The sequence below is a fragment of the Rhea pennata genome, chromosome Z (assembly GCF_028389875.1).
Source record: "Rhea pennata isolate bPtePen1 chromosome Z, bPtePen1.pri, whole genome shotgun sequence".
NCBI classification, from domain to species: domain Eukaryota; kingdom Metazoa; phylum Chordata; class Aves; order Rheiformes; family Rheidae; genus Rhea; species Rhea pennata.
In genome coordinates this window covers 55,367,321-55,392,867 of record NC_084702.1, presented here as the reverse complement: position 1 = coordinate 55,392,867, position 25,547 = coordinate 55,367,321, and the positions used below count along the sequence as shown (strand labels likewise).

The 25,547-nt window shown below is 39.9% G+C and overlaps 1 protein-coding gene across 8 annotated transcripts in view; it reads right to left on the bottom strand.

Annotated features, from left to right (window-relative positions):
• ARHGEF28 (Rho guanine nucleotide exchange factor 28) overlaps nt 1–25,547 on the bottom strand; it is a 130,590-nt gene that overhangs the window by 47,218 nt on the left and 57,825 nt on the right. For all 8 annotated transcript variants that reach the window (XM_062599010.1, XM_062599017.1, XM_062599011.1 and 5 more), the window contains 3 exons: nt 5,565–5,695; nt 2,829–3,106; nt 383–578 (listed from right to left, as the gene is read on the bottom strand). In XM_062599010.1, coding sequence (XP_062454994.1) covers nt 383–578; nt 2,829–3,106; nt 5,565–5,695 — 605 coding nt within the window. The remainder of the gene's footprint in view (nt 1–382; nt 579–2,828; nt 3,107–5,564; nt 5,696–25,547) is intronic.

Here is a 25,547-nt window from a genome sequence, read left to right as displayed (position 1 = left end):
TAAAAAGGTGACCGACTGGTTTTATTCTTTACAAAGCTGTTATCCTTCCACATAACTACAGCTGGTTAAACATTTCCTAACTAAATGCATTTTAGTTGGAAAATGCTGATTCACTGAACCTGGTTTATATCCTTTGAAACAGTTCTGATTAATGTTGTTTTTTTCAAAGCTAAAGTGAAATTCTGAAGGACCCTTCCCTGCACTGCTGCCAAGCAGCTGCATCCAGGGAGCTCGGGTACATCCTGCTCTCAGAACTGACTAGCACCTATGACTTCCAGCTAGGAACTGATTTTTTCCCCTTCAGATTCAAATATAGCATCTCATATGTTTCCAGTGACTGACTTAAAAGTAAAACAACTCAAACCAAAATAATATGAAATACCTTGGGCTGCAGATTGGTAGTTAAGGAAAGCGATTCTGCTCGGCTGATGTTAAAATCAGTGCTCATTTCAGAAGAATCTATTCCATCTCTGCTGGAAGCCGTCGCCTCTGAGGAGCTGAGGGGAGGGTAGTGAACGTGGGATCTGTCCGAAACACTTTCACTTCCACTGTCTACTTCAAGGTCATCAAGACTTGAACTGAAGCAGACAACAAATTCTTTATTTCCCATGTAATCAGCATCAATCTTAATGCAACAAGATAATTCTGCATGCTTTGACAAATCACAACCAAAACCACTACGATTATGTCAGACAAGACACATTCCAAGTCCCCTCTCATGTTTCCTAGTAATTGTACTCAGTCACTTGTACAGGACTTGTCTAACCCAATCTCATGAATCTGCTGAGTAGGTGTTTGCACCTTCCATAATCATGCAGATTCCCACCGCAGTCAGTAGACAGCCACCTCTGGAGGATGATTATAAGACTGATGATAGATATCTACCTTAAAATGAGATGTTTTGTTCCACACAATTACCTGAATAGGTACTCTCTACATGGACTATAAGAACTGAGATAACTAACTAGCTCAGATTTTGATAAGAAGATATGTAGATATACATGGAGATGCGTATGCAACTATGTGCATGTGTGTATATTTAAAGGATATAATGTGACAATTCACAGGTATCTTTTTTTCAACATTTGTGAATTGATGGAGGGTGAAAGAAAAAGTAACACAGAGAGATATGGGATGGTCTGAGTCAGTTTATGACATTAATTTCAAAATACATAAGTTTAAAAATATGTAGGAATATAAAAAGATTGAAAAAACCCTGGCTAAGTCAGTACTTCAAACATTTAGAGACTATTGATATGCAAGTGTTCTTGAGCAGAAGAGTGCAATAAGGTTTCCCAGCATTATCACACTATAAGGGGTTTTCTGCAATGCATCCTGCTAGCTGCACGTGTGAGTTCACAGTCTCTTTATTAGTGTGACTGGAACAAACAGCTAACCGCTGGCAACAGCATTCCAGTCTTAAAGCATAAAACTTCAAATTATGTGTCGTATTTCTAAATAGCCAAAGAGTCCACCAGGAATATTAGCACAATGACTCCTTTACACAGCACTTAAAATCACTAGATCTGCTAGTTAACTTGCTAGATACCCTCAGATCCTTGAAGGAAACTGCCACTGGCATTATGTAATAATAGTCTTATTTTATGTGTACTAGTTGGATCATTTAATATTAAGGTCTATCACTTACCTCTAAAAACTCATATAAGGTCCAAAAGTGCATATATAGGGTACCTAACCTAGATCTCAAAAAAAATGTGGGAATATCCAAATACATGTAGGAGAAAAATGTTTATGACAGAGAAGCACAGGATTTATGATAGCCTACATATGAAATCCCCATGACTAGCAAAAAACAAAAGGTTTAAAAAAGAATAACTCATAGCTGATCTAATAGTTGTTATCCTATCTGTGGTAAGCCATTCCTCCCATGGGGATTTTACAGATGTCTAGGAAATTCAAAGAAAATGTTATTGACCACTGTAATTAACAATGGTAGACAGCCACTAATGCTACCTTCTATGTGTTTTCACATACAGTGCCCTAGTCCCAAATAGACCAAATGCTCTTGAGAAGTGGGAAGTTCAATTTCTACAGATTCAAATTTTCTTGTATAGAAGAGGGAACTGATTTCAGGTCTCTCTTATCCAGAGAAGGAATAAAACTGTAATAGTAAAAATAAAAACTAAAAGTTTCTAATTCAAGCCCTAGCTACATTCCTGAAACCAACTAGTTCCTAGCATAACCTAAAGCCATCTGAAGGAGGATCCTCAGACAACTGGCTCTGGTGGCAGCAGACCTTCTGTACAGACGAAAGAGCAGAAAACAATCTGAACCTATCAGAACTGTGAGCTGTACTGTATACTGCTGCCTTTTGAAGTAAAAGAAAACATACACAATCAGGAACAGGTTGTTCCTTCCACAGCCCAGTGCCAAGGATGGAAAGATTCCCACTGACTTCAAATTTTGGACTGTTCCCTTAATGGGCAATGCAACTAAGAAACCACCTAGGGGAAAAATAGTGGTTTCTGACAAAAATGCCACAATGAAGAATGTAGCCAACAGCTCTCTGAGTCTTCTTTTCCAAAAATATGTACAAGAAAAGAGGTATAAAAGTATAAATTTGGGTTAAAAATAATCAGTTTACTTTAAAGACACTGTTGTTTGAAGGACAGATGTGAAGAAAGGTCTTTATAAACACTTTATAAAAGCAAATCATTAGGCTGACACAATTTAAATGTCAGTGATTGGAACCAGTGATTTTACCTTGGTAAAAATCTTTATTTGTCCAGGTTCTGCCTTATTTTTTGAAATAAAGGATCGTTATAAATAATTTTAATCCTGGTCACATTATCAAATTAATTATATACCTTCTTTTCTTCACATCAGCATGAAGTTGGCCCCGTTCCTTAATAAATCCATGAGTCTTGACTGGCAGGTATGAATCTGTTCTGTGTCTCAAACCTACATTTTCTCCGTTTTTCACTGACATCTGACTTCCTTCATTTGAATCATATATATACTGGTCATTTTCCTCAAGGGAAAGAGATGAAGAGCTCTTAGCCATTGGGGTTGAACTGGTGGGATTCAGACATGTTTCACTGCTGACACCATCTTCTTGAATGTAGTTAGCCTTTAAATCTCCAACCTGCAAAGGAAAAGAGAATGCTGGTAAAAGATAGTAAAAAGATATATTATCAGAGAACAAGGATTTTCCCCAGATTACAGTTTTCCATTTTTTTATGGTTATAAGTTTTGCCTTTTTTTTTTCCCCTACTACTTTTTGGAGCACATAAATTGGAGACAAGTTATATGGCTAATACACTCTAGATCTTGCATTCGTTTTTCCAGAACTACAGTACTGATCGGTTGGTATATAAGTGTAATGGATTTCCCACTCTTATCTGTGCCTTTTTATTAAATGTATCAATTCATATATTTATAGCTCATATTTAAAAAAAATCCTCCTTTAGAGTAAATCAAACAATATGCATAATACTATAGTGTAGGCATAAATGGGAGGAAATTAAAATGTTGCATAATTTAATTTGGAAGAAACAGTCTACACATCATGCACATTTTCATTTTTTCCAGTACCAATTTCATAAACTTTGGGGCAAATATACACAACCTGGAACAGAGAGCTTCTAGGGGAGGAAAGGCAAGGAATTTTTCTTTTTTGCTTTTAAGCAATTGTGGGTTCAAAGTGCTCCTCCTTTTACTCAAAGGAGGGAATGGTACAAGCAATTATGTTTACTCAGGTTTGGTACTGGGATCCTGGTTTGTAATGATTAATTCTTTGTGAAAATGAGGTTAAAATCTCCTGTCAACTCTGCAAAAATATTAATATATAGTTTATTGTCAGTCTTCCAGTTAGAAGCTACAGTCATCTAATCAGATGCTAAATAGTATGGGAAAGTCACACAGCCAAAGCTGTGACTGAGTGAGAAAACACTCAATCTCAACAAAGTACCTGTGTAAGCAAGAATAAAGTAGGGACTGCAAGCACTTCCAAAGCCCTGCTATTTCACTTTGCTGACCTCCTGCTCTCCAGCCCACTTGAGATACATTTTCGACTCATTGTAAAGATGTTTCTTGTAGTAAAAGATGCAAAGAACTGCTGACATTTTTACATGGGTGCACATCTGCATCCAGAGATACAGTGTTTGAAAGTCTGGAATTACTTCTATTGCACTGTGCAAGAAGATAAAATGCTTCTCCCACGTTTTAAAAGCTGTTTCCCCGTTTCAAAGTCATTACTGCCTGGGCAGCGTTTCCACAGTGCACATGGGAGCTTCTCGGGCAGCAGCTGAGAGGGGCAGGAGCTCCAGCTCCTGCTGAGCGATGCTTAAAATAGAATTTGGCCCCAGCCAGCAACCTAACAAAGTTTTACGTGGCTACACCTAGAGCTGTCAAAGGGAAGTGATCTAAGCAACAAGACCCTCAGCAATATACTCAGGTAACATCTGCATTTGGAATGGAGTACAGAATTTTGCAGTTCTGTCCTTACAACCTGAATATTGTTAAAATCAAGGATTCGGACATCTATTTATATATTCCCCATGCCATTTGCTCACTGCTTAGTGGGTTTTTTATGCATATATCTGGTACCTCTAGGTGCATTTTCAACATGCTGAACTCTGAAACACCTGTCTCAAATGTTCACAGAAAACAGTATCAAATGCAATGGCTGAAGTGTTTCAGGAGAAACAGGGGAAAAAAAAAAAAAAAAAAAAAAAAAACTTTCAAAACATTTGTAAAATCTCAGAACTCTTCTATGAACCAATCCTTCCTTACTGCTGTATTCTACCTTCCGCCCTGGGAGAAGCCAGGGCACATTACACGTACATACATCTCTTCAACCGTCACTGAAACTTAGCTACATGACACTAAAATTTGGCAGCTGTTTAACCACACACAACAAGTATACACAATAGCCAGATTAGTCCCCCCTCTCAAGTTATGACATCAAAGTGTGACAGTGGGGAAGGGATTTCAGATGTAACACCAGTGATTCAACACAACTTGTTCAGGATGCTTTGTTAATCTCCAGTACTGGTGACAAATATTACAAACATGAACATTAAGGAAGGGGTGGGCAGGATCTCTAGTATCAGAGTACTCTATACTAGTTGCAGAACATTGGTTGTACCTTTTTGATCAATTTCTCATTTTTGTTGAGCTTAAAAAAATTAAACCAATAATTAACTGTTCAATTATCCAGTATCAGGAAACTTTGCTCTTTTGTACATGTATACCAAATTTAGAAAAGCTGAAGTGCATACGAGCAAAACTGCATTGTGTTAATATTTCTTAGAGAAGCATATACGATTTAGTTCACAGAACACACAAAAAACTTCTTATAGTTCTTCCTATAGGCTAGGGAGAGTAATTACATCATTATTTGAATCTATTAAAAGGGATTTCATAAATCAGTTACAAAACACAGCTGAAAAGAATAAGGTATTTCTCTTTCTATTCTAAGGCTTTAATAAGTGCCTATACATCATTGCTGACAGAGCCAGAAGATCCTACTATCACTGAAACTCGTTATTTTAGAGAAGACGATGAAAAAATATATTCCGAAAGTTCAAACATAAACTTACTTGGTCTACTACCATGCAGTTTGCATATACTTCATCACTTCCATTCAGCATGGCAGAAAGTCTGGCTGCTGCAAAAAATGTAGGTGGAGTTTTGAATTTCTTGAGAACATCAAGGGTCAAATGTCGCTGTTCTAGAAAAGAAGAAATTGTGGAAAATATGCAATTATTTGTCATACCATTTTCATATCTATCTATCTATCTCTGTATAGAGATATGTATGTGTGTGTATCTATCTATATCTATAGATATAGATACACATACATATACATAAAAATACACATGTACAGAGCATAATAAAAATGATAAAGTGTAACCATTAAGTACCGAAACTTAGGATTAAAATTTGGTAATATTTGTCTAGCCACTCAGAAACCTGCAAATTTCCTCATTGTCTAATATTTCTCATGTGTTTCTAGAAGCTCACAGCTGACAAGCCTCTAAAAGGTACATCACAATGATATATACAACTTAAAAAGCTTTCCTTTATCTTGGCTAGGAATACCTTCTATTTTCCCCCTGCACTAGAATTTTGTAAAGATCTGTAATTGCTGAGGTATAGCTGTACTAAACAGGATTAGGACTTACAGGCTGGGACTATTCATGGCTATGGTCTGTAAGTTATAAAGATCTAATTTCTGATACATTTTGCAAACAGAATACAATTCAGCTGCAGTCAAACAATCGTCTTCCTAAGACATTATGTATCCTGGCAGAAACATAATAAAATATTAATTTCAACTTTATTTATTCCTGTGTTTTGTTTTAAAGCAGTTTTCTACTTTAGTGTTTTAGTATACTGCTACTAGTCACATAGAAAATTCTTTTTAAAATGAAAAAGAACAGCAAAAAAGTGAGAGGTATACAAATAAAATGCCATTTATAGCGCCCTTATGGGGTGACAGCAGCCAATTAAGATTTGACCTGTGACCAGGATGTGACAGACAAAGGCTGTATCTGACCTGCTTTTTTTTTTTTTTTTTTTTAATCTGAAATGATAAATTATCTGTTTCAACAATAACCACTACAAAAGTTCAGGACCTAGTTTTCAATAGTGTGTTCCTGACTCTAGGTATCATGAAGAGTTGCATGGGCTGACTGTATTTGATGGCTTTGACTAGTGGAAAACCTAGGCAAGTGCTACAGAGACACTATTAGTCTGTCCTGTAGGCACGCTTCTCTTCAAGCTGCTTATGAGCATGAAGTATATGTACCAATCCACCACTTGAGCTGGTACTCACGGCCTTAGAATATCTTCTGACTGTAGAATTTAAAAGCTGATAAAGGGCAAAAACTCACAAACTGGAAACCAGTCCAGTTCTAGACTATGTGAAAACAGGCAGCTAAAAAAAATAAATAAGAAACAGATGTAATGAATGTTTTTGGTTTTTTTTTTTTTTTTTTAGTGCTCTAAGTATTTCCAAGTATTTCCACTGGAAGTGAACTGAGATACACTAGCAAAAAAATGATGCAACAGAGAAAAATATCAGACCCAGTAAAACATCTCTGTTCAAAATTTTCAGTAAACTGAACTCCTGCTCACCTGTTATTGAATATAACGCAACTATTCCTTCTTGCTTTGTACCAAGTACAATCTATTTTCTGCAATGTTAGAAAGGAAAAAGATACCACTAAAGACTTTCATTCCCCAAGCTATATTCATAAGACAAGAGAATTGCATTTGGAAGGTTCCCGTGCTCATCAGATTGCAAGAAATGATACTGTGAAGAAACAGCACTGATTAGCAGCTACACTTGTCAAGATCTGGTGCATTCATTTCTTTAAGAACATCTGGATTACTGCCAGAATTGCAATGCTATACTACAGTTTTGATTTAAGATGTTATGTCATAAATCCCAAGAACAGAAAGCTCTACACCTATGGAAAACTGGAAATCCCCATTTAGAAATGCCACTCTAGGAATTATTTAGTTTCTAATCCTGACAGACCCTGTGGGCTCTTATACCATTAAAAATTTTCTTATATACCTCATTTTTCTTTTCTCTCCTGCACGAATTTTAACATGATCTTAGTGAGCGTGCCATCTTGAGAACTGCTAAAGCTACCGACCATTTCCTTACGTTTGCCAGGATCTTGAAGTCTTTACTTATAAATAGTATAAGCCATTGTTTGCTACTGCAGTTCATCAGACATTGGCAGCTAAAATCATATGGGAGATGTGATTTGGCAAAACAGGCAGTACTCTTTTGTGGCAAGCAAAGTTTTCTGAATGCTGGTCTTAAATCAACCAAGAAAAAAATTATGGGATTCTACATTGCCTCTTGTATACTTATTACCTTCCCCAGCACGATCTTCTTTCAGTACTGGTATAACCATGACAGACAATATTCTGCCCCAAAGCTAGGCTGAGCAAGGTTTAGCATGCACTCTTCCCTGAGAAGCAGCCCATGCAAGGCCTGCTGAATCACAGGGCAAATTGGAGCCAACTCCTGCTGAGCCAGCTTCCTGACTTAAGCACCCTTCCCCATTGCTGGGGTCTCTACAGTGAGATAAGGGACTGGGCTATGATGGGCAAATCCCAAGCCAAAAACAGCAACAACAACAAGAACCATCCTATTACCTTACATTTTTATTTATATAGCAGCTTCTAATACCACTTTTTACATGACTTTAAAACTTTATAAAGGAGGAACAACCAGGTACAAACTTCCAAAGACAACTGTTGCAAATAGAACAGAATACATCAAAACATGGCGTTATCCACAGTACTTTTAGTCACTGAATATTCATCTGTAATCTCTATCACTGGCAAATACAAACTATTCTTCTGGTTATGTTCCAGTCAGTTTGCTATTAAAGGTGAGATTTCTAGATATTCACGAGGGCTCCGAATGAGAAGACAAAAGCCAGCAGGTTCCTCTGGGCTGTGTGATGCCACGTGGTACCCTTGCTCCTCCAGGAACAGGACTACTCCTTCCTATCACTCCCCTCCCACAGATTTCATACATGCGTTAAGGGTCAGCTACATCAAATTTTGTAATAAGAAAAGTATTTCAAGACTTTGCTGAATGCAGGGGAGAACATTATTAATTACACATTGACCGTGCTAGTAACTTATTTCTAATGCAAAGGCCAGCAGAGTTTAAAAAGTGACAAAACCATAGCAAATGTCCACATCATGCACTGAATTCCTGCAGCCCCCCCTGCTTGCCTGCTGCTGGCCATGCAAGCAGTTACAAGCCATCCTGGTTGTACAGGCACCAAGAGCAGCACTTCTACGAGTTTGAAATGGAAGCAGGTAATAGCCCTCCGCATCAGGTGCCACTATTAATATACAGCAAGTCTCTTCTTGGCTAAAAGATAGGAGTATCCAGTAAATGTGTTCTGAAACAAAACATCTCAAAACTCCTCCCTGCCCATTCGAAGTGGCTATTCTCATGGCACACACAAGACTTCAGCACAGTATACAGCAGGGCAGGTAAAACGTGTACAGCCCTTGCGCCAAACACCATTACAGTGCCAGAGGCAGGAGCCCACCCCATGTGATGTTTCTGCCTTTGACTCACAGGGGGCTTTTACTGAACAAAATCTACCTTATCTTCTAACAGGGAATTCAAGAGGGCAAAAAATCCTGTGGATAGTCACACAACTAACTCTCCCCGAGAGCCGCTCTCAAGCATGCTAATACCATCTACTCATAAGCTACACTGTCCTCTTCTGGGCTCTGAGCACCACGGCTGGGGTTGTGCCTTTCATCTTGGCACAGCTCACACCTGGCACCCAGGCAGAGCTTCTGCCACTCTCCTCTTCCCCTCCGTTAACACCCAACTGGGCAAACAAATCTCTTGCGACAGCCAAAGTGTCCTGAATCATTTTACCTGTCTGAAAAGCATCGATACCAGACTGCAAGGTGTTTACTGACAAAAGTATCGATGCAGATATAACACAGAAGTATTCACTCAGCCCTCTAGTACTGAAATATATAGCAAGTACAGCTCACCAATCTGCTCCTACTGCCAAAGCTGAGGGCTCTCAGGGTCTGTACTGTACCACGGCCACAGAAAAAGAGTGAAATAAAGGCATGTCTCCTCTAACGGAGCACGTAGATCTCTGGCATCTGCCTGGTAAACAGACAGCAAAGATGTATGTGTTATTTAAACATAGGTGGAAAAAAAAACCACAGTGCTGGGAAGGATAATCTCCAAACATGGATAAAAGACCTTGACCAATAAACACTAGGCACAAGCTCTCTGCATCTTCTGTCATGTTGTCATCAGTTAGACTGCAAAAGCTACACATTTTACCAAGCACAAAAGCTTATAATAACTGTTTAAAAAACACACAATCATAATAATAATTTAAAATATGCTTTATGTTGGCATAAGAAAATGTATATCCTTGAACGATCTATTTTGGAAAACAACAACATAATACTGATGATGTTTTTTCCACAAAAATCAAAACTTGTATCATTTTACGAGAAGGCACATAGTAAAGAGAAGTGAAATCCATCAGTGTGACCAAATTGAGAGTCCGGAAAGAAATTACAAATTCCTTTGTCCAGATACAATGAATAGTTTTCAGACAGCTCATCACAATTACCCCCTACAATCTGAGCAGAAGTTAATGTATAACTGGAAGTAAGCACCAAAACTATGAAGTAAGAGAAGAAATTCAGACAATTAAACACATAGGTCACATAGGACTACTGAAATACTCTTCTAAATCTGCAAATGGTCATCTGAATCTGGGGAAAGAATTCCACAAGTTCCCGGCAAGGCACTGATCAAAGTGACATACACTTCTGTAATGTGGACAGTATGAGCAGTTTCAACTGGGCATCTGCATCACTAACTCATGTGCCCTAGCCTTTTTGACACAGGTAGTGAAGCCAATGGAGAAAGGTGTGCTGCTGGACCTTGTACTAACAAACAAAGAAGGACTTCAAGAGAGCAAACTTTGGCCTCTTCAGGGATCTACTTGGAGGAATCCTATGGCTCAAGGCCCTAGAAGGAAGGGGGGGTCCAAGTGAGCCGTTAATTTTGAAGTATCACTTCCTCCAAGCTCAAGATCAGTGCACCCCTATGAGTAAGAAGTCTTGCAAAAGGGACAGGAGACCTGCATGGATGAGCAAGGAGCTCCTGGTAAAACTCAAACAGAACAAGGGAGTATACAAAAAGTGGAAGAAGGGATAGACCACTTGGGAGGAAGATAGGAACATTGTCAGAGTATGTAGGGATACAACAAGGAAGGCTAAGGCCCATTTGGAATTAAATCTGGCAAAGGATGTCAAAGACAACACAAAGGGCTTCTTCAAATGCATGAGTAGCAAAGGGAAGACCAGGTAAAATGCAGGCCCGCAGCTGAATGGTGCAGGTGCCCTGGTGATGAAGGATACAGAGAAGGCAGAGTTACTGAATGCCTTCTTTGCTTCAGCTTTTACTGCTAAGGTTAGCCTTCAGGAATCTCAGACCCTAGAGACGAGAGAAAGTCTGGAGAAAGAAAGATTTTCCTTTGGTCAAGAAGGATCAGGTTAGAGATCTTTTAGGCAAATCTAACATCCACAAATCCATGGGCCATGATAAGATGCACCCACGAATGCTGACAGAGCTAGTCGATGTTATTGCTAGACTACTCTCCATCATCTTTGAAAGGTTCTGGAGAACTGGAGAGGTGCCTGAGGACTGGAACAAAGCCAGTGTCACTCCAGTCTTGAAAGAAGGGGCGAGGAGGAGGACCCAGGAAACTACTGGCCTGTCAGCCTCAATCCCATCCCTGGAAAGGGGATGGAACAGCTCATCCTGGATGTCATCTCTAAGCATGTGGAGGACAAGAAGGTGATCAAGAGTAGTCAGCATGGATTCACCAAGGGGAGATCATGCTTAACCAATCTGATAGCCTTCTATGATGGCATGACTGGCTGGGTAGATGAGGGAAGAGCAGTGGATGTTGTCTACCTTGACTTCAGCAAGGCTTTTGACACTGTCTCCCATTACATCTTTCTAGGTAAGCTCAGGATGTGTGGGTTAGGTGAGTGGACAGTGAGGTGGATTGAGAAGTGGCTGAAAGGTAGAGCTCAGAGGGTTGTCATCAGTGGCACAGAGTCTAGCTGGAGGTCTGTAGTTAGCGGTGTCCCCAAGGGGTCAATACTGCAGCCAGTCTTGTTCAACTATTTCATCAATGACCTGGATGAAGGGACAGAGTGCCTCCTCAGCAAGTTTGCTGGCAATACCAAATTGAGAGGAGTGGCTGATACACCTGAGGGCTGTGCTGCCATTCAGAGAGACCTGGGTAGGCTGGAGGGTTGGGCAGAGAGAAACCTCATGAAGTTCAACAAAGGCAAGTGCAGGGTCTTGCACCTAGAGAGGAATAACCCCATGTACCAGTACAGGTTGGGGACTGACCCACTGGAAAGCAGCTCTGCAGAGAAGGACCTGGGAGTCTTGGTGGACAAGTTAACCATGGGACAGTAATGCACCCTCCTGGGCAAGAAGGCCAAAGGTCTCCTGGGCTGCATTAGGAAGAGTGTTGCCAGCAGGTCGAGGGAGGTGATCCTGCCCCTCTACTCAGCCCTGATAACGTCACATCTCCTGCCCAGTTCTGGGATTCCCAGTACGAGACACATGGCACTACTGTAGAGAGTCCAGTGTCACGCTACAAAGATTATTAGGGGTCTAGAGCATCTCCCCTATGAGGAAAGGCTGTGAGAGCTGGGCCTCTTTAGCCTGGAGAAGAAAAGACTGAGAGGGGATCTTATCAATGTCTACAAATATCTGAAGGGAGGGTGTCAAGAGGATGGAGCCAGACTCTTTTCAGTGGTGCCCAGCAACAGGACAAGAGGCAACAGGCACAAACTGAAACACAGGAATTTCCACCTGAATATAAGGAAGAACTTCTTTCTTGTGAGGGTGATAGAGCTCTGGAACAGGTTGCCCAGAGAGGTTGTGGAGTCTCCTTCTCTGGAGATACTCAAAACCTGCCTGGATGCAATCCTGTGCAATGCGCTTTAGGTGACCCTGCTTGAGCAGGGGTGTTGGACTAGATGATTTGCAGAGATCCCTTCCAACCTCAACTATTCCGTAGTAGGAGAGAAGAGAGCTGTCTTCTGGCCATTTCACATTTAACAATAAAATTAATACCCTCAGGGATCTTCCAGTAGGGATCAAAACTTAGACCCCTCTCCAGTCCAATCATTAAGCTGGAGTCACATTCACATTCTCCGTTAAGCCTAATTAATCTTTAATTATGCCACGTACACACATGCTTCAATGGGAGAGGAGCCTGCTGCTCAGCAATACATGGAGGCTGATGCAGAGGCGTGCTGCCTACACTCGCTGCCTGCCACCCTGGCCCCAGCCCTCCAGCAGCTCACTGCAAATGCAGGGGCTGAATTATCCCATTCAGTGAAGACTGAGAGGTCTCTGACCATGGACAAAAGCTGAACCTCAGGTCTCAGGAGATTTAAATTTTGAAAATACTGGTGCCTATGGACCAAGGCAGGGTCTGAGAATTTCTGCTTTGGACTTACTGACCTGAGGTCTGCATAGCTCCCCACTGCACACAGCCTTGCCTCCCAGGAGCAGCATTGCCAAGGGCATACACAAAACCATGAAACAAACAGCATGCTAGTTGGGGGCAGAAGGGAGGAGGCTGATACTTCATTGCCCACACTAGCCGGAGCACACAGCACATGATAGATAACAGCGTTTGTGATTTTTGTGGTGGGAAGGAGAGGGCCACACTGATTCTTGTCAGCTGCTACCATTCTCTCATTCGCTGAGAGTTAAGCTCCTACATCACGGAAATGCTGCTGTGAGGCACCCTGCCCACCTGTGCACCAGCAAAGACTGCATGACTGGAAAAATACAAGTCATGTTCTGCTCGGGGAGGAAGCCACAGAGGCAGCATTCCCCAAGTGAGGCAGGAAGCAGGTCACAAATCCGGTGTCCTCTTGCAGAGCTACTTCTCCCACCCAACAAGCAGTAGGATTTCAATGCTCCAAGCACAAACGAACCCTTGCCATTTATCCACTGATAAATTCTGGGTGCACATGCACCCGGAGGGTCTTGCTGTCTAACACCCCCACAATAATGATCATTTGTACATAAAAGCAGTATGTGTTAGAATACTGTTAATGGTTATGGGAAATAAGATGCAATACTACCATATAAAACACCAGACATACACAGTGCTATAGAGCAGGTGAAGTAAAAAAAGATAATGCTATCTGAAGGTAAAATAAAGAACAACAAAAGTGCCATGGAGGATGGGTGCACAGTTAAAACATATACAAATAAAATGAGTTCTCACGAGATATAAAAAGAACGCACACAACAACTTGCAACACATTTCACCTTCTTTACAAATTGTATATGCAACCACATACATTTGAGAAACTCCTATGCTCTTGGGAAATAATGGGCTAATGACTAAATTCCATGAACAAAAGTAAAAATCTCAGAAGACATTCTGCAGGTTAAAATGTGCATTTTGTTAACATTCTCATTTTAAAATTTAAGGTCAAAAATCTCAGCCTGTTTAATCAGCATAATTCTCCTGACTCATTGACTTTAATGACACTGACAGATTCTATTTCTCCTATTTATTTTTTCCCCTTCTGAAATACAAAAAGCAATTTTATGAAAATAATAAGGAATTATACTTTTTCAATTCTATGTCTTCATTCCTTTGCTTCTGTCTGAATTCAGTAAAAATTATATCTTCATTAAAGCTTTCAGTGACTATTTTTCCTAACATAAACTTGTTGGTCAGTGCCTTTAAATCTCCTTAAAACACCCTTTATTATACTGACAATATTTATAATGCTTACCTCTCCAAAACTTCCCCACAAAAGACTGTATCTAACTGCAAAAGGATCTGTGTTAAGAGAGCAACTGACATGTCACCTTTCTTTTACAGAAAGGGAAAGATTTTTCTCTTCATTCTGATAAGATTTTTGCATATAACTGAATTTTTTCCTTTTTGCTGTTAAGATATATCTAAATTACAAATTTCCTCTTGAAGAGAAACAATTGCAACTAGCAAAACTTTTTGTAGCAGTGCCACCCTGTAAGCTTGTAGGGTGCCAGAACTGCTTTCACTACAGTGAAAGTAACACACACACAACCAGAAAAAAAAATCCCTGAGAGAATAAACAAACAATATTAAAAAAACTATATAGTTTGGAGAAAACACTTTCTTCTTACTTAACAAACTCCAATACCATTATTTACAAAAGTATAACTAACACTGAGGTAGACTTTTGATAAAGAGGAAGAAAATCTACTTCATTAGAGTTGTGTATAGCCACCTGCACACAACCAGACAACAAAACAGAGGCAGAGCTATTCAGTAAGAGTCATTTAAAAGGAGACAGCTTTCTCTACCTTGTCTGGATGCCCTTCTTCGAATCCTCATTTTAGGTAAGGAAGGCCAAGAGTAATTAAAAGGTGAATCAGAGTCTGAATCCATTTTTTTTTCTAGGTAAGAGAGAGCAGATTCCCAAGGTTGCACTTTGTTGTTCTCAACAGCAAGTCAAGTCTAAGAGTGATGTAAAATAAAGGAACGGACAAAGAAGGATCGAATTGCCCACTAAACACAGGGGAGGGAGAAGCTCCAAATGTTTGCTCTCTTCAGGCGTCCAGGCATGTAGACAGATCAGGCTGCAAATATTAAGGCAAAGCAAGGAGGTTGAAGTACAAGAGCTTCGAGTGGAGCTGTTGCATCGTGGTCCAGAGCTATTTGAAAGGTCATTGTGTGCCAATGAATCATTAACTCACCTTTCCATTTGGATGTAAATGAAAACAATAGGAACTGAGCAAGGAATGAGAAAATATGTCTCAAAAATAAACAAATTATTGCAAGGCTTCTTCAAAGCTTTGTTTCCACGTTAAAAATAGGATACACAAGGACTCTCAAATTGAAGCTAGGCAAAATGCTGAAGTTATAGAAGCCAAAGATTAACAAACAGTAAGCAAGGAACACTTATCAATCTGCTGGACCCTGTATTACTGCAGAACAATACTTTCCCTCTCCATGTTTACAACTTTGGCAGACTCTGGGATGCTGCAGCTGGAAAAGCACTGATAACCCAGTCAAAAGTCTGTAGTTCCCATCTTTCTAACTCAAATGAGCTTAAAGCTTAAGTGTTATAAAGAAAGATTATGCTATCATTAGAAGAGCTCTCTTTCCAATAATATTTAGTCTGAATAGTATTTTCTCCCTCACACAGTCACCAAGTTAGACAGTGAATCATAAGAATTTTGTAGAGTTGGCACCTTTACAGCACTGGTCTAACCTCACAGCAATGCACAATACAGCTAGTGACTAATTTACAACAAATCCTCCATTCTTATACAGTCTCCCTGAACAACTCGTAGGCAATTAGTATTCAGTAGGAACTCATTATCCCTTCCCCCAGCACTACACAAACTACAATTTTTAAACAGGCTCAAATGTGACAGTACAATAGCTAATACAAAAATAACATGTCCCGTGTTTCTTAACCAATTCCACCAAACATTTCTTTTAGTTACCCCACAATGTATGTTCTTCTGTATTCCACATAAAGGAGGAGAGGGAATGTGGATTAGCTTAAATGTCAGTTTTTGGAAGATGATGACATTTGAGCTTGTTAACATTCCTTACTTCACTTCAATTATTTTTCAGGCTGCTGAGGTCTGCAGCACTACTTCTGTATTATGTTTCAAGTGATTCCTCAGTCCACATTTTAGTGAGAGAAAACAATGTATTTGTTGAAAGAAAATAATGCAATTTAAATGTGAATTTAATTCAAAATCCATTACACAAATATCTATCAGTTTTTTAGGGGTAAAATAGTTATTATACAAGCACTTCATGAAGTGCACACGTTACATAAAACATAGTTGAAACAGATCATTGTTCTGCCTTTGCCTTAACTGAAGTAGTGCCAGCTTTGTTAGGCCTGGAAAGAATAATTTGCTCCAGACACCAGAAGCTTTAGACTTTCACTTTAAATATTAGACACTCCCACGGACCTTGTTTGATTTATATATATAATTAACAACCCCAGGGAATTACAAAAGACAATGGATGACTGAAAATACAGAGAGGATATAAATCCATGGTTTAAGCATCCACTTCAAAATATCTCCACTCCCTGGAATGTCAGGTTCAAATTGCACTGATAAATCCCCTGGATATACTGGAATGCGGGAACTGACGTGTCCTTTCACACCTGCACTCCATCCAGAGCACTCGCTTACCTCCAATCGTGGCCACAGTTTAAGAGAAAAGGAAAAGACGGAGCATATTTGTTAGATAACTTGTTCACTTGGGAAATGTCTTCCCAACTGCCCAGACACAAAAGACTTCCCCTGAACACAGCAGTATTCCCTCACGTAATCAAGTGTGCTCTCACTACCACTGCATACTCCAAGTCCTAATTTCAGGCACACAAGAAGGCAGAGTTCCATGGGTGAACTGCAGCTTACATTTAAAGAGCACTGTATTTCTTACATTAGCTTTAAAATCTCTCATCTTTCTATTTCACTAATTATTCCTTTCTTCTTTTTTCTATGAGAAATGGTAGATTTTGCTTACTTCTGTCATAGCTCCATTTGTGCATCCTCTCGCTAAATCAACCAGTTCTGACTTTTTCACCTGTCCTTCAATCAAAAAAAGTACACTTAGTTACTTCCATTGGTCTTCCTGGACTTCTATTTAGTCCAGGATGGGAAGACTAGAACTGAACAAAGCATTCATAATGAGGACATACAGCTGATATATTTAATAGCATTAAAATATTTCCCACGCTGAGACATTTACTTTTCAAAATCACCTCTGTACACTGAACAAATGCTTTCATTGACTGTTCAGTTTTTGCTTGCTTTCTCTGAAACTACTAGAGTTAATTTAGAACCTTCTAATACAAATGAGTAATTTAGGATTATTAAATATTTTTAAACTGCAATCCTACTACATAACATGTAGAGAATCCAACTATTAAACTTTTGCTATGATAAAAATCTGACCATTTGTTCCTGCTGTTTATCCTCTATTTCCCGGACAAGTCTTAGGCTTTTCATCTGCTTGCTGCCCTGAATAGAATCTTGTAGAGGGATTTGTCAAAGACATTCTGAAAGTGCAGATAAATTATCAACCTTAACTCTTATTTCTGAAGGGTTAATTGAATATCACTCACTTTGTTTGCTCTGTTTGAGCCTCGTGAATGATTTTTTTTCTTGTTTGTAAAACTCTTATGTAGCCATGAAAGACTTCATGCTGCTTTTTGCCATGAAGGAGGACTTTGCCTTACAGTCTTCAGCTAAAAATATTTTCATTCCTATTCTTGCACTTTGTGGGACGGTCCGATCCACTTTTCACCTGCCAGTCTTCATTTCCAAATTGACAGCATTTCTGTGGTGACGTTGCGTGCAGCTGGCATAGAGATCTAGCAACTTATAAGATAAAAGGTGCTTTTTAGAAAATATTAACCTTACTTTCTTTAAAAATGTTTTCAATTATGTATACCAAGGTATAGATGTGAAGTGAAGATAAAGAACAAATGTTTTTTGTGCGCATTACCTAAGGCTAATGCTTCTGATAAATGCTAATGCAATGTTTTAAATTCTTTCACCCAGCACTTGCCAAAACACATCCGTTTGATATAAATGTTTTTGTGAGATATTACAGTCTATTGTCTATTGTCTGACTGTTCCCTCAGCTTGTGGTAAGACGGAAGGAAGTACAGGAATGCAACCAGTATTTGCAGTTTCCATGGAGAGGCGCTTTCATCGCCCAGGAGCACGCAGAGGACAGTTTCATAGTGGGACACTGGAGAAAAAGGTGGACTCTCTTTCCCGAAACCCTGCTAAATGAAATCTATACTAGTAACTCTCTCTCTGGTAGACCAGAAAGTCAAAATCCCTTCAAGTGTCCCCTCTCCAGATGGAGAATGGATGCACACAGGATAGAAAACTGAGCTAGAGCCTACAACCTGAAAAGCAGGGCTAGAGATGACAGACCACTGGATATGGGTGATATGAATGACAGAAAGACAGCCCAAAACATCCTACATAGTTTGCTCTGGGCAGATTCTCCCACAACATTAGAGATGAAGCTGATTTCCTCCAGCTTGACTCTGCCTCAGAACAGCAGAGCCTGCAATCTTCCCCAAAACTGCATTTTCAAAGGGAAAGTTGGCCCTGACATGGAAAGAAGGTGTAGAAAAAGCTAGGTGTCCTTCTCCACTGACCTCTGTGACCTGTAGGTGTACGAGGCTTTCCTTTCATTTTCACTATGTTTTTGTTAATTAGATCACATCCTCCCACAGAGAGGTTCTGCCAAGGTGCCTCAACAAAATATCTACAGCCTTCATGACTGCCCAGAGTATGGCAGTATTTGGTGGATGTCCTGTCTCCCTCACCAGCACTGGGCAGCAAGCACCATCCCTTGTCACTTGAAATGGGAAGAGGGTTGGAAGGGCAAGGAGCAGGGAAGGGAGCCTCTTCTCCTCACCAGTTTGAAGTGGCATTTTGCTCTCTCAGAGAAGCAGTCTTGGGTAAAGGCAGATCTCAAACCTAGGCACATTCTGATATAAGACTAAATGGCCTTAAGCCCTCAAACCCCTTACCTCCTACTGACACATCCCTTCTTGCAAGTGTTTTCCAGTCTTTCCATCTGAAGAACTGAAGACAATACCCACCCACACTAGAGATGTCTTTTCTGTAATGAGCATCTCCTGCAGATGCATAGACAGACACTAGGAATATTAATGAAAAATAAAATATATGGTACTATAAATTTGAGTCATTTTTTCATTAATTTATACTATTCCTTGGACATTAGCCTGAAAACAAACACAGAACAGTTGCGGTCTTCACAAACACCTTGGTGAGAGTGCAGGCCGCCCTGTTCCTCCCCGTAAAAATTGTTCTATGCAGAAACCCACATTTACTGAAGCACTCTAAAGTCAAGGCAGGATGCAGCAGAAGCAGAGCCAATATGTATGAACTGTGTTCTGGACTGTTTTAAACAAGAAAGCTTATTAAAAGCCAGTCTAAGTACTTTTATGCTCCACTGCGTTTACTTCCACGTGGATATATCCTTCTACCCAAGTCAAGCACTGTACATGGAATCACACTGCTGTAAACCATCCAGACTGAGAGACCATACCATTTAAATTTATATCAAATGCTATTCCCTTGCAGGTATAATTACAATAAGATTATGAAATTAATTATAATTGTATTTTAATGTTTTCTCTGAAACTAGGAAACTAGTTTCCCAGTTTCCTTTGAAACTAGGATGACAACTACAGTTAGAACAGCTATATTGAGAATAACATTTATATTTTAAAAATAGAGTTTGTGATATTCAATGAATGATGCATTATCCTGCAAGGAGCTATTAGCAATACTTATCTTTCCTTTGAAAAGCATTTATAAGTGCTGGTACTTAAGTCTTGTTTCTTTGGTAAATTAAAGGAGCAATTTACCTTTCAGAATTTTACAAGAACAGCATAAGCTGTGTAATCTTGAAGACCAACTGAGAGGTTGGGATGAAGAAGGATGACCTCAGAGTTTACAAAGCTGAGGCAATAAACACATCTCCACCATCTCTGCCCAGTCTCCACAGAGCCAGTGGATCTATTTATGCCCAAACTGAAGCTTTCTCCCAAACTCTGCAGGTCGGCAAGCTTACTATCTCAGGGTTGGGATTTCACAGTGCTTCTCAGATTCAGAACTTCTTTGTAGTCTGATTTATGATTGATTGGCAGTTTTTTTTTCTTTTTCAAAAGCATCATTCATCTGATGTGGTTAGGACAAGAAGAGCATTAATACTACTTTCACTTGATTGCGGTCAGTATGCCCTGACTCTTGAAACAACTACGAAACAGTTCCAACAAAGTGCATAGAGAGATAATTTGCCTAAAGGATCTCCTTGTCCAGTATCTATTCACATCAAAAGAGCAGCTTGGATACGCAGTACAAATGTGGATGGAAAGCCTGTTGCTGTTTGTCTCTCTATCCTGATGAAAAGGTCCCTTGAGTTTATTTGCAAAAGCTTGAGAATTAAGGGCTACAGTCAATAAAAATCTCTTCCTAGTTTCTGCTCCACAGAGGCCTGTACAAGCCCCAGTAACACTGAGAATTCACATGGCCTTACATGAAAGCAAACTGAAGTTTGAATTGGACCTGGTTCTCACTGAAGTTTCGCCAATGACTTGGTTGTTGAGTCTACGTTTATGCTGGCAGTCTGCACTGCCAGAAAGTTCACCAAAGACTGATTTCGCTAAAAATTCAATTTTCCATGTTTCAGGGAAGATTTCAAGGGAAGGGCAGCCTCTCAAGGAGGAAGAAAATTGAGAAATGTGCTCGTATGTGCAATTTTGAGACTAAAACTATTCTCTTCGCAATTTATTTCTGGACTATATTTAACATTTGAAGAGTAACTTGACATAAGATATATCCCAGATTGTATATTTACATTAGCACGAAATGAGATCAGGCAGAAGACAGCAAAGGAGCCTATTTAAACATCAGAAAAAAGAGTCTCTTTTTGAAGGATTATTTTGTTGAGCAAATTTGTTTTGGATTTTAGGCAGAGGAGGAGGACAAGTTCTGGGAAGCCAGACAGCACATGTTTGTAACTTGTTCATTTTTCTTTATGTCTTCCTTTTGAGGTTAACTTGAATTATAATGTCTCAGAAAATCAAGAGTGGAGGAAACTCAAAGAAACAAGAACAAGCTTGTTTTAGTGCTTAATGCTTCTTTTTCCAGATTTCTCCATAACTTTTTAATTAAGCTCAGTTCAGGCTCACATCCCAGGAAGATTTCACTTCCCACTTCTTCTGTAGCTTTCAGCTATTTAGCAGCCCTCAATGTTCAGTTGTTTATAGACAATTTAAATGAAAAGAATGTTTTATTTGCTGAAGTAAAGTAGAACCAACTATCTGTTGTTTAAAGGTAGTTTCTGGCAGGACTCTGACTGATAAGCCCCAGGTTAAGCCTCTTGTCTGCAAGGTGCATCGAACTGCCCAGAGGTTTTGCAGAAGCAGAAAAAGCAACATAAGGATCTCTGAGAACTACAGCGAAAAACGGCAGAGTATAACTGCCAAAGCCATTAAAAGAGAGCTGCAGCAATAGCTTCAGTGTTTTGTTCAGCTATTAGGTTCCTCTGCAATTTTCAAATCATCCACCCTTCAAATAAAAAAGGGTTTTAGAAAAGCCTCTCTCGATATCAAACTTATCTTCCAAAAGTTCTTCAGTATAACCGGTCAGCAAATTTGCACATCCCCAAACGTCTAAATGTTGCAGTGCCTCTTCCTCACCTCACTCACTATGGTGTTTCCTCATTTCACGGATAAATAACTGAGACACAGCGAAAAGAAAAGTGACATGCCCAAGGTCATACTGTAAATCTGTAACAGAGCAGAAACTACAGTAAAGGTCTGCAGCTCCTGGACTAGGCATACAACAGCCAGATCACTCGACCTCTCTCCAAGCATACATGAGGGAAACACAGGACTGAAAGTTGCTAGGAAAAAATAAAGACAACAACACACACAAAAGATCTGCATAAGCATATATCTCAGAACTCCCATAACTGTGCAACAGCTATAAACAGTTGGCAACATTTAATATACAACTCTCACTTTTATCTATCAATAGCCATAACATTATTTCCTGTAGTCCTAACATCGCAACAGGCATACTTGACTCAAAACAGTTTCAAATACAAATATTCTGCCCAGCAAAACCAAAACAAGCAAAAAAAACAAGAGAAAAATTTTACAGACCTAACAAAATCAATGTAAATGTTGTCCTCAGACAGCAGGACAATGTTTTTTCAAAAAAAACCAAAAAAACAAAAAAAAACTTTTTAAGTCTTACCAATCACAGTAAGAATATCTAATTAAAAGAAAAAAATGACAACATTGAAAACAGATTTTCTGCAGATTACATTGCAACCCTACTGGCTTACATAGAGAAAAAGTTCATTATGTTCTGTTCCTTAAACTGATCTGTGGTTAAACTGTGATTTCTGGAGAACCATGAAAATCAAAGGGCAGACACAACTAAAAATGTTTTGTAGCTGCCTGGTCACATACAGACAACTGCCAAAAATTTGGCATGAAGTTTTTTGTTTTTTGTTTTTTTTTTTTTTTTGTTTTGTTTTGTTTTTAATCTAAGTGCAAAATGTGGCTCGCAGAATTTTTTTTGCTGCCAGCAGAGCAAACAGAATAGATTAGACACAAAATCCACCACTAGGTCACTGGCACTGTAACTAGGAGAGCAAGGAAAATATTTTGAAAAATTATCAGTATCCCGTCCTCCTGAAGGTTAGGGGGGAAAAAAGCTTTATTTCCTTGGAAGAAAAAACAAAGCTAGATTTTTCTTACTGGAAAAAAGAAATTTTTGCAGCTTTACAAATGGCCTTGTGCACATCCTCTTTCCAAACCAGCTATGCAAAACAGGAAGGAATTATAACTTTAAAAACATGCCCTGCTAACACCATCACATGCCCAACAGTAACAGCATTCAGCTGTCACCTCATTGTCACCCCCCCCCCCCCCCCCAAAAAAAAAATGTACAGGGCTGCTGACTCTGAGGATGACAATGCTTGGCAATGATAGATATGCTTAATATTGAAAGAAAAAAATTTTTTTGTTGCTTCCCTTTTTGTTTCATTCACTCTCCCCAACTGGATATTATTTTCCTCTCTCCATCCGCCTGTGTTTTCTTTCACTGAAAAAAAGTCCTTATTTACTTATTTTTTAAAACACAAAACAGATCTCTAACAATCTCTAGTAGAGAGAGAGAGGGAGGGAGGGAGGAAAGAAGACTGGCAGGTGTGACTAGCATCGACTAGTCACATCGAACTTGGGAGCCTCCACACAACCCAGCGTTCAGGCTAATCCAGCATCCTACTGCGCCCCGTGGTTTACTCTTACTCCATCAGCTCCTGAGAATAGCAAGCCCTGCCTGCAGCAGATGACGTCCTGCGTAGTTCACACGGCTTTGCAGCAGCTCCCGTGGGCGCCTGCCCCCACCCAGGCCAGCAGCAGGGGCTCTGCAGCCCTCCTGCAGGACGGGAAGCTTCCCACAAAGTAGAAGCCAAGGGCAACAAACCCAGAAATTGAACCAGAAGACTCAAGTGGTGCTTCCAAACCAAAAACTGAAGACAAGAAGCAGAAGAGATAGTACCCTTTCGGCAACCTAGCGAGCCTTGCCAACACCCTCTGCAAAGATATGCTCAAAGCACCAGGTCTCAAGGGCTGTCAGGTTTGGGGGAAAGAGCCAGAACGGTGCATGCGCTTGAAACAGCAGGCGGGGAAGAGAACAGCGGGAAAGGCGGGGGGGGGGGTGTCTTTCAGAAGCTGCTCTGATTAGACTGACTTTGTTAGAGGTTTCTAAAAGCAAGAACCATGTGGGAAAAGAAGAGAAAAGCAGAAGCAGGGGAAATTATATCCATTCAAACACATCCATTCAAAAAGCACTAACACTCTTCCTCTTAGAAGTACACTTTGATTTACGCATCCAGCTTCCTAGTGAGATTGAGAAGTCGGCTCGCTTCTATTCGTTCTTCTTCACTCACCCCCCACCATAGCAGTTTTCCCTCTTCCTTTCCCTCACTGACAACCATTTCCATTTCTCTCCTTATCCCCCACTGTGTGCTTTTCCTGCCAAAAATGTTGCCATTCAAGAACAATGCCAAGCAAACATTTTTTTAAAAAAGTAGTTTAAAACAATCCAGGATAATAAAACCATGACGTTTAGCAGCATGGTTATATGGGTCAGGTTAGAACATACACTGATTTTTACATTCAACTAAACTATTAAAACCAGCTTAAGTCAACTGGTAAGTTATTCATCAAACTGCATTTCCATCCTTCTTCAGTCCTTCCCACTTGCACCTTTTATACCTCATCCAAAAGCCTACCTAGTCCCCAGCCTGCACATTAACCCCACCAGACCTCATGCACAACGCTGCCTGGAGGCCCTCCAGGCTCTGTTGAAGTCAGTGGCAACATCCCATCACACATCTGTGTTACGAGCGCTTCAGCCAAGTTCAGTGCTCGACAGCGAGATGGGCGACAAAAGCCCAGGGCGCAGCAGGTGGCGAGTCCGTGCTCCAGAGCTTACACGGGGTAAGTACATTGGCAGTTATGGCGATTTGCATCTAAAACAAGCAGAACTGACTTCACTACAATTTCTCCACAAACGGGCCAACTTTCAAACATACTACAGTGTAATTAATTTAGTGAAGAGATAAAGGGTGGGTGAGTGCCTATTTCAGATAGGAGGTAAAGTAGGTAATCTTTCTTAGTTATGACATAAGCTGAGTCTGTGATCAGGACAAAATGTAACACTTTATATATACACTTCTGTAGGTCTGTATTTTTATATATAAATGCATATGTACATGCATTTATATAAGTATTTAGAATTTTATATATACACGCACAAATATATACATGTGCATATGAAGAAAAGCCTAAGAAAATGCATCTAAATCAATTTCTAAGCACTTAAATCCTGTTCTGAATTGTATGTAAATGTTTTGTTTTTCACCCAAAAGTTCCTCTGAGAATCTACATTCTGCCAGTCCTATCTAGGAGTATGAATCACAAAGTCATTCGTCTGTTCCTGCAGAGGACCCAGGATCTGCCTGCAGCTGCCCATTCAAGCATCAAAGAGGAGACTGAGCTGGTTTGAAGCCAGGGGGTCTGGCTCCTGTTCCAGCTGCCACAAGCAGCAAGGGAGAAATGATGCCTTAGAAGGAAAAGACATTGCAGGGGTAAGAAAGAGAAATATCAGCTATGATTTCAGGGTGGAGAACTTGCACTCTGCCAGCTCTTAACCTACCTTATGTTCCCTCCAGATGGTGTAACTGGAGCCAAGATTGGAGCATGTGGCTTCAGATTAGCAAACCATAATGACTTCCCAATGGCTCCACACCCTCCTACACTGAGATGTAGTCCAATAATTTGGTTTTGCTTGACAAAACAGATTTGATCTTATGGGCACTAACATGTCG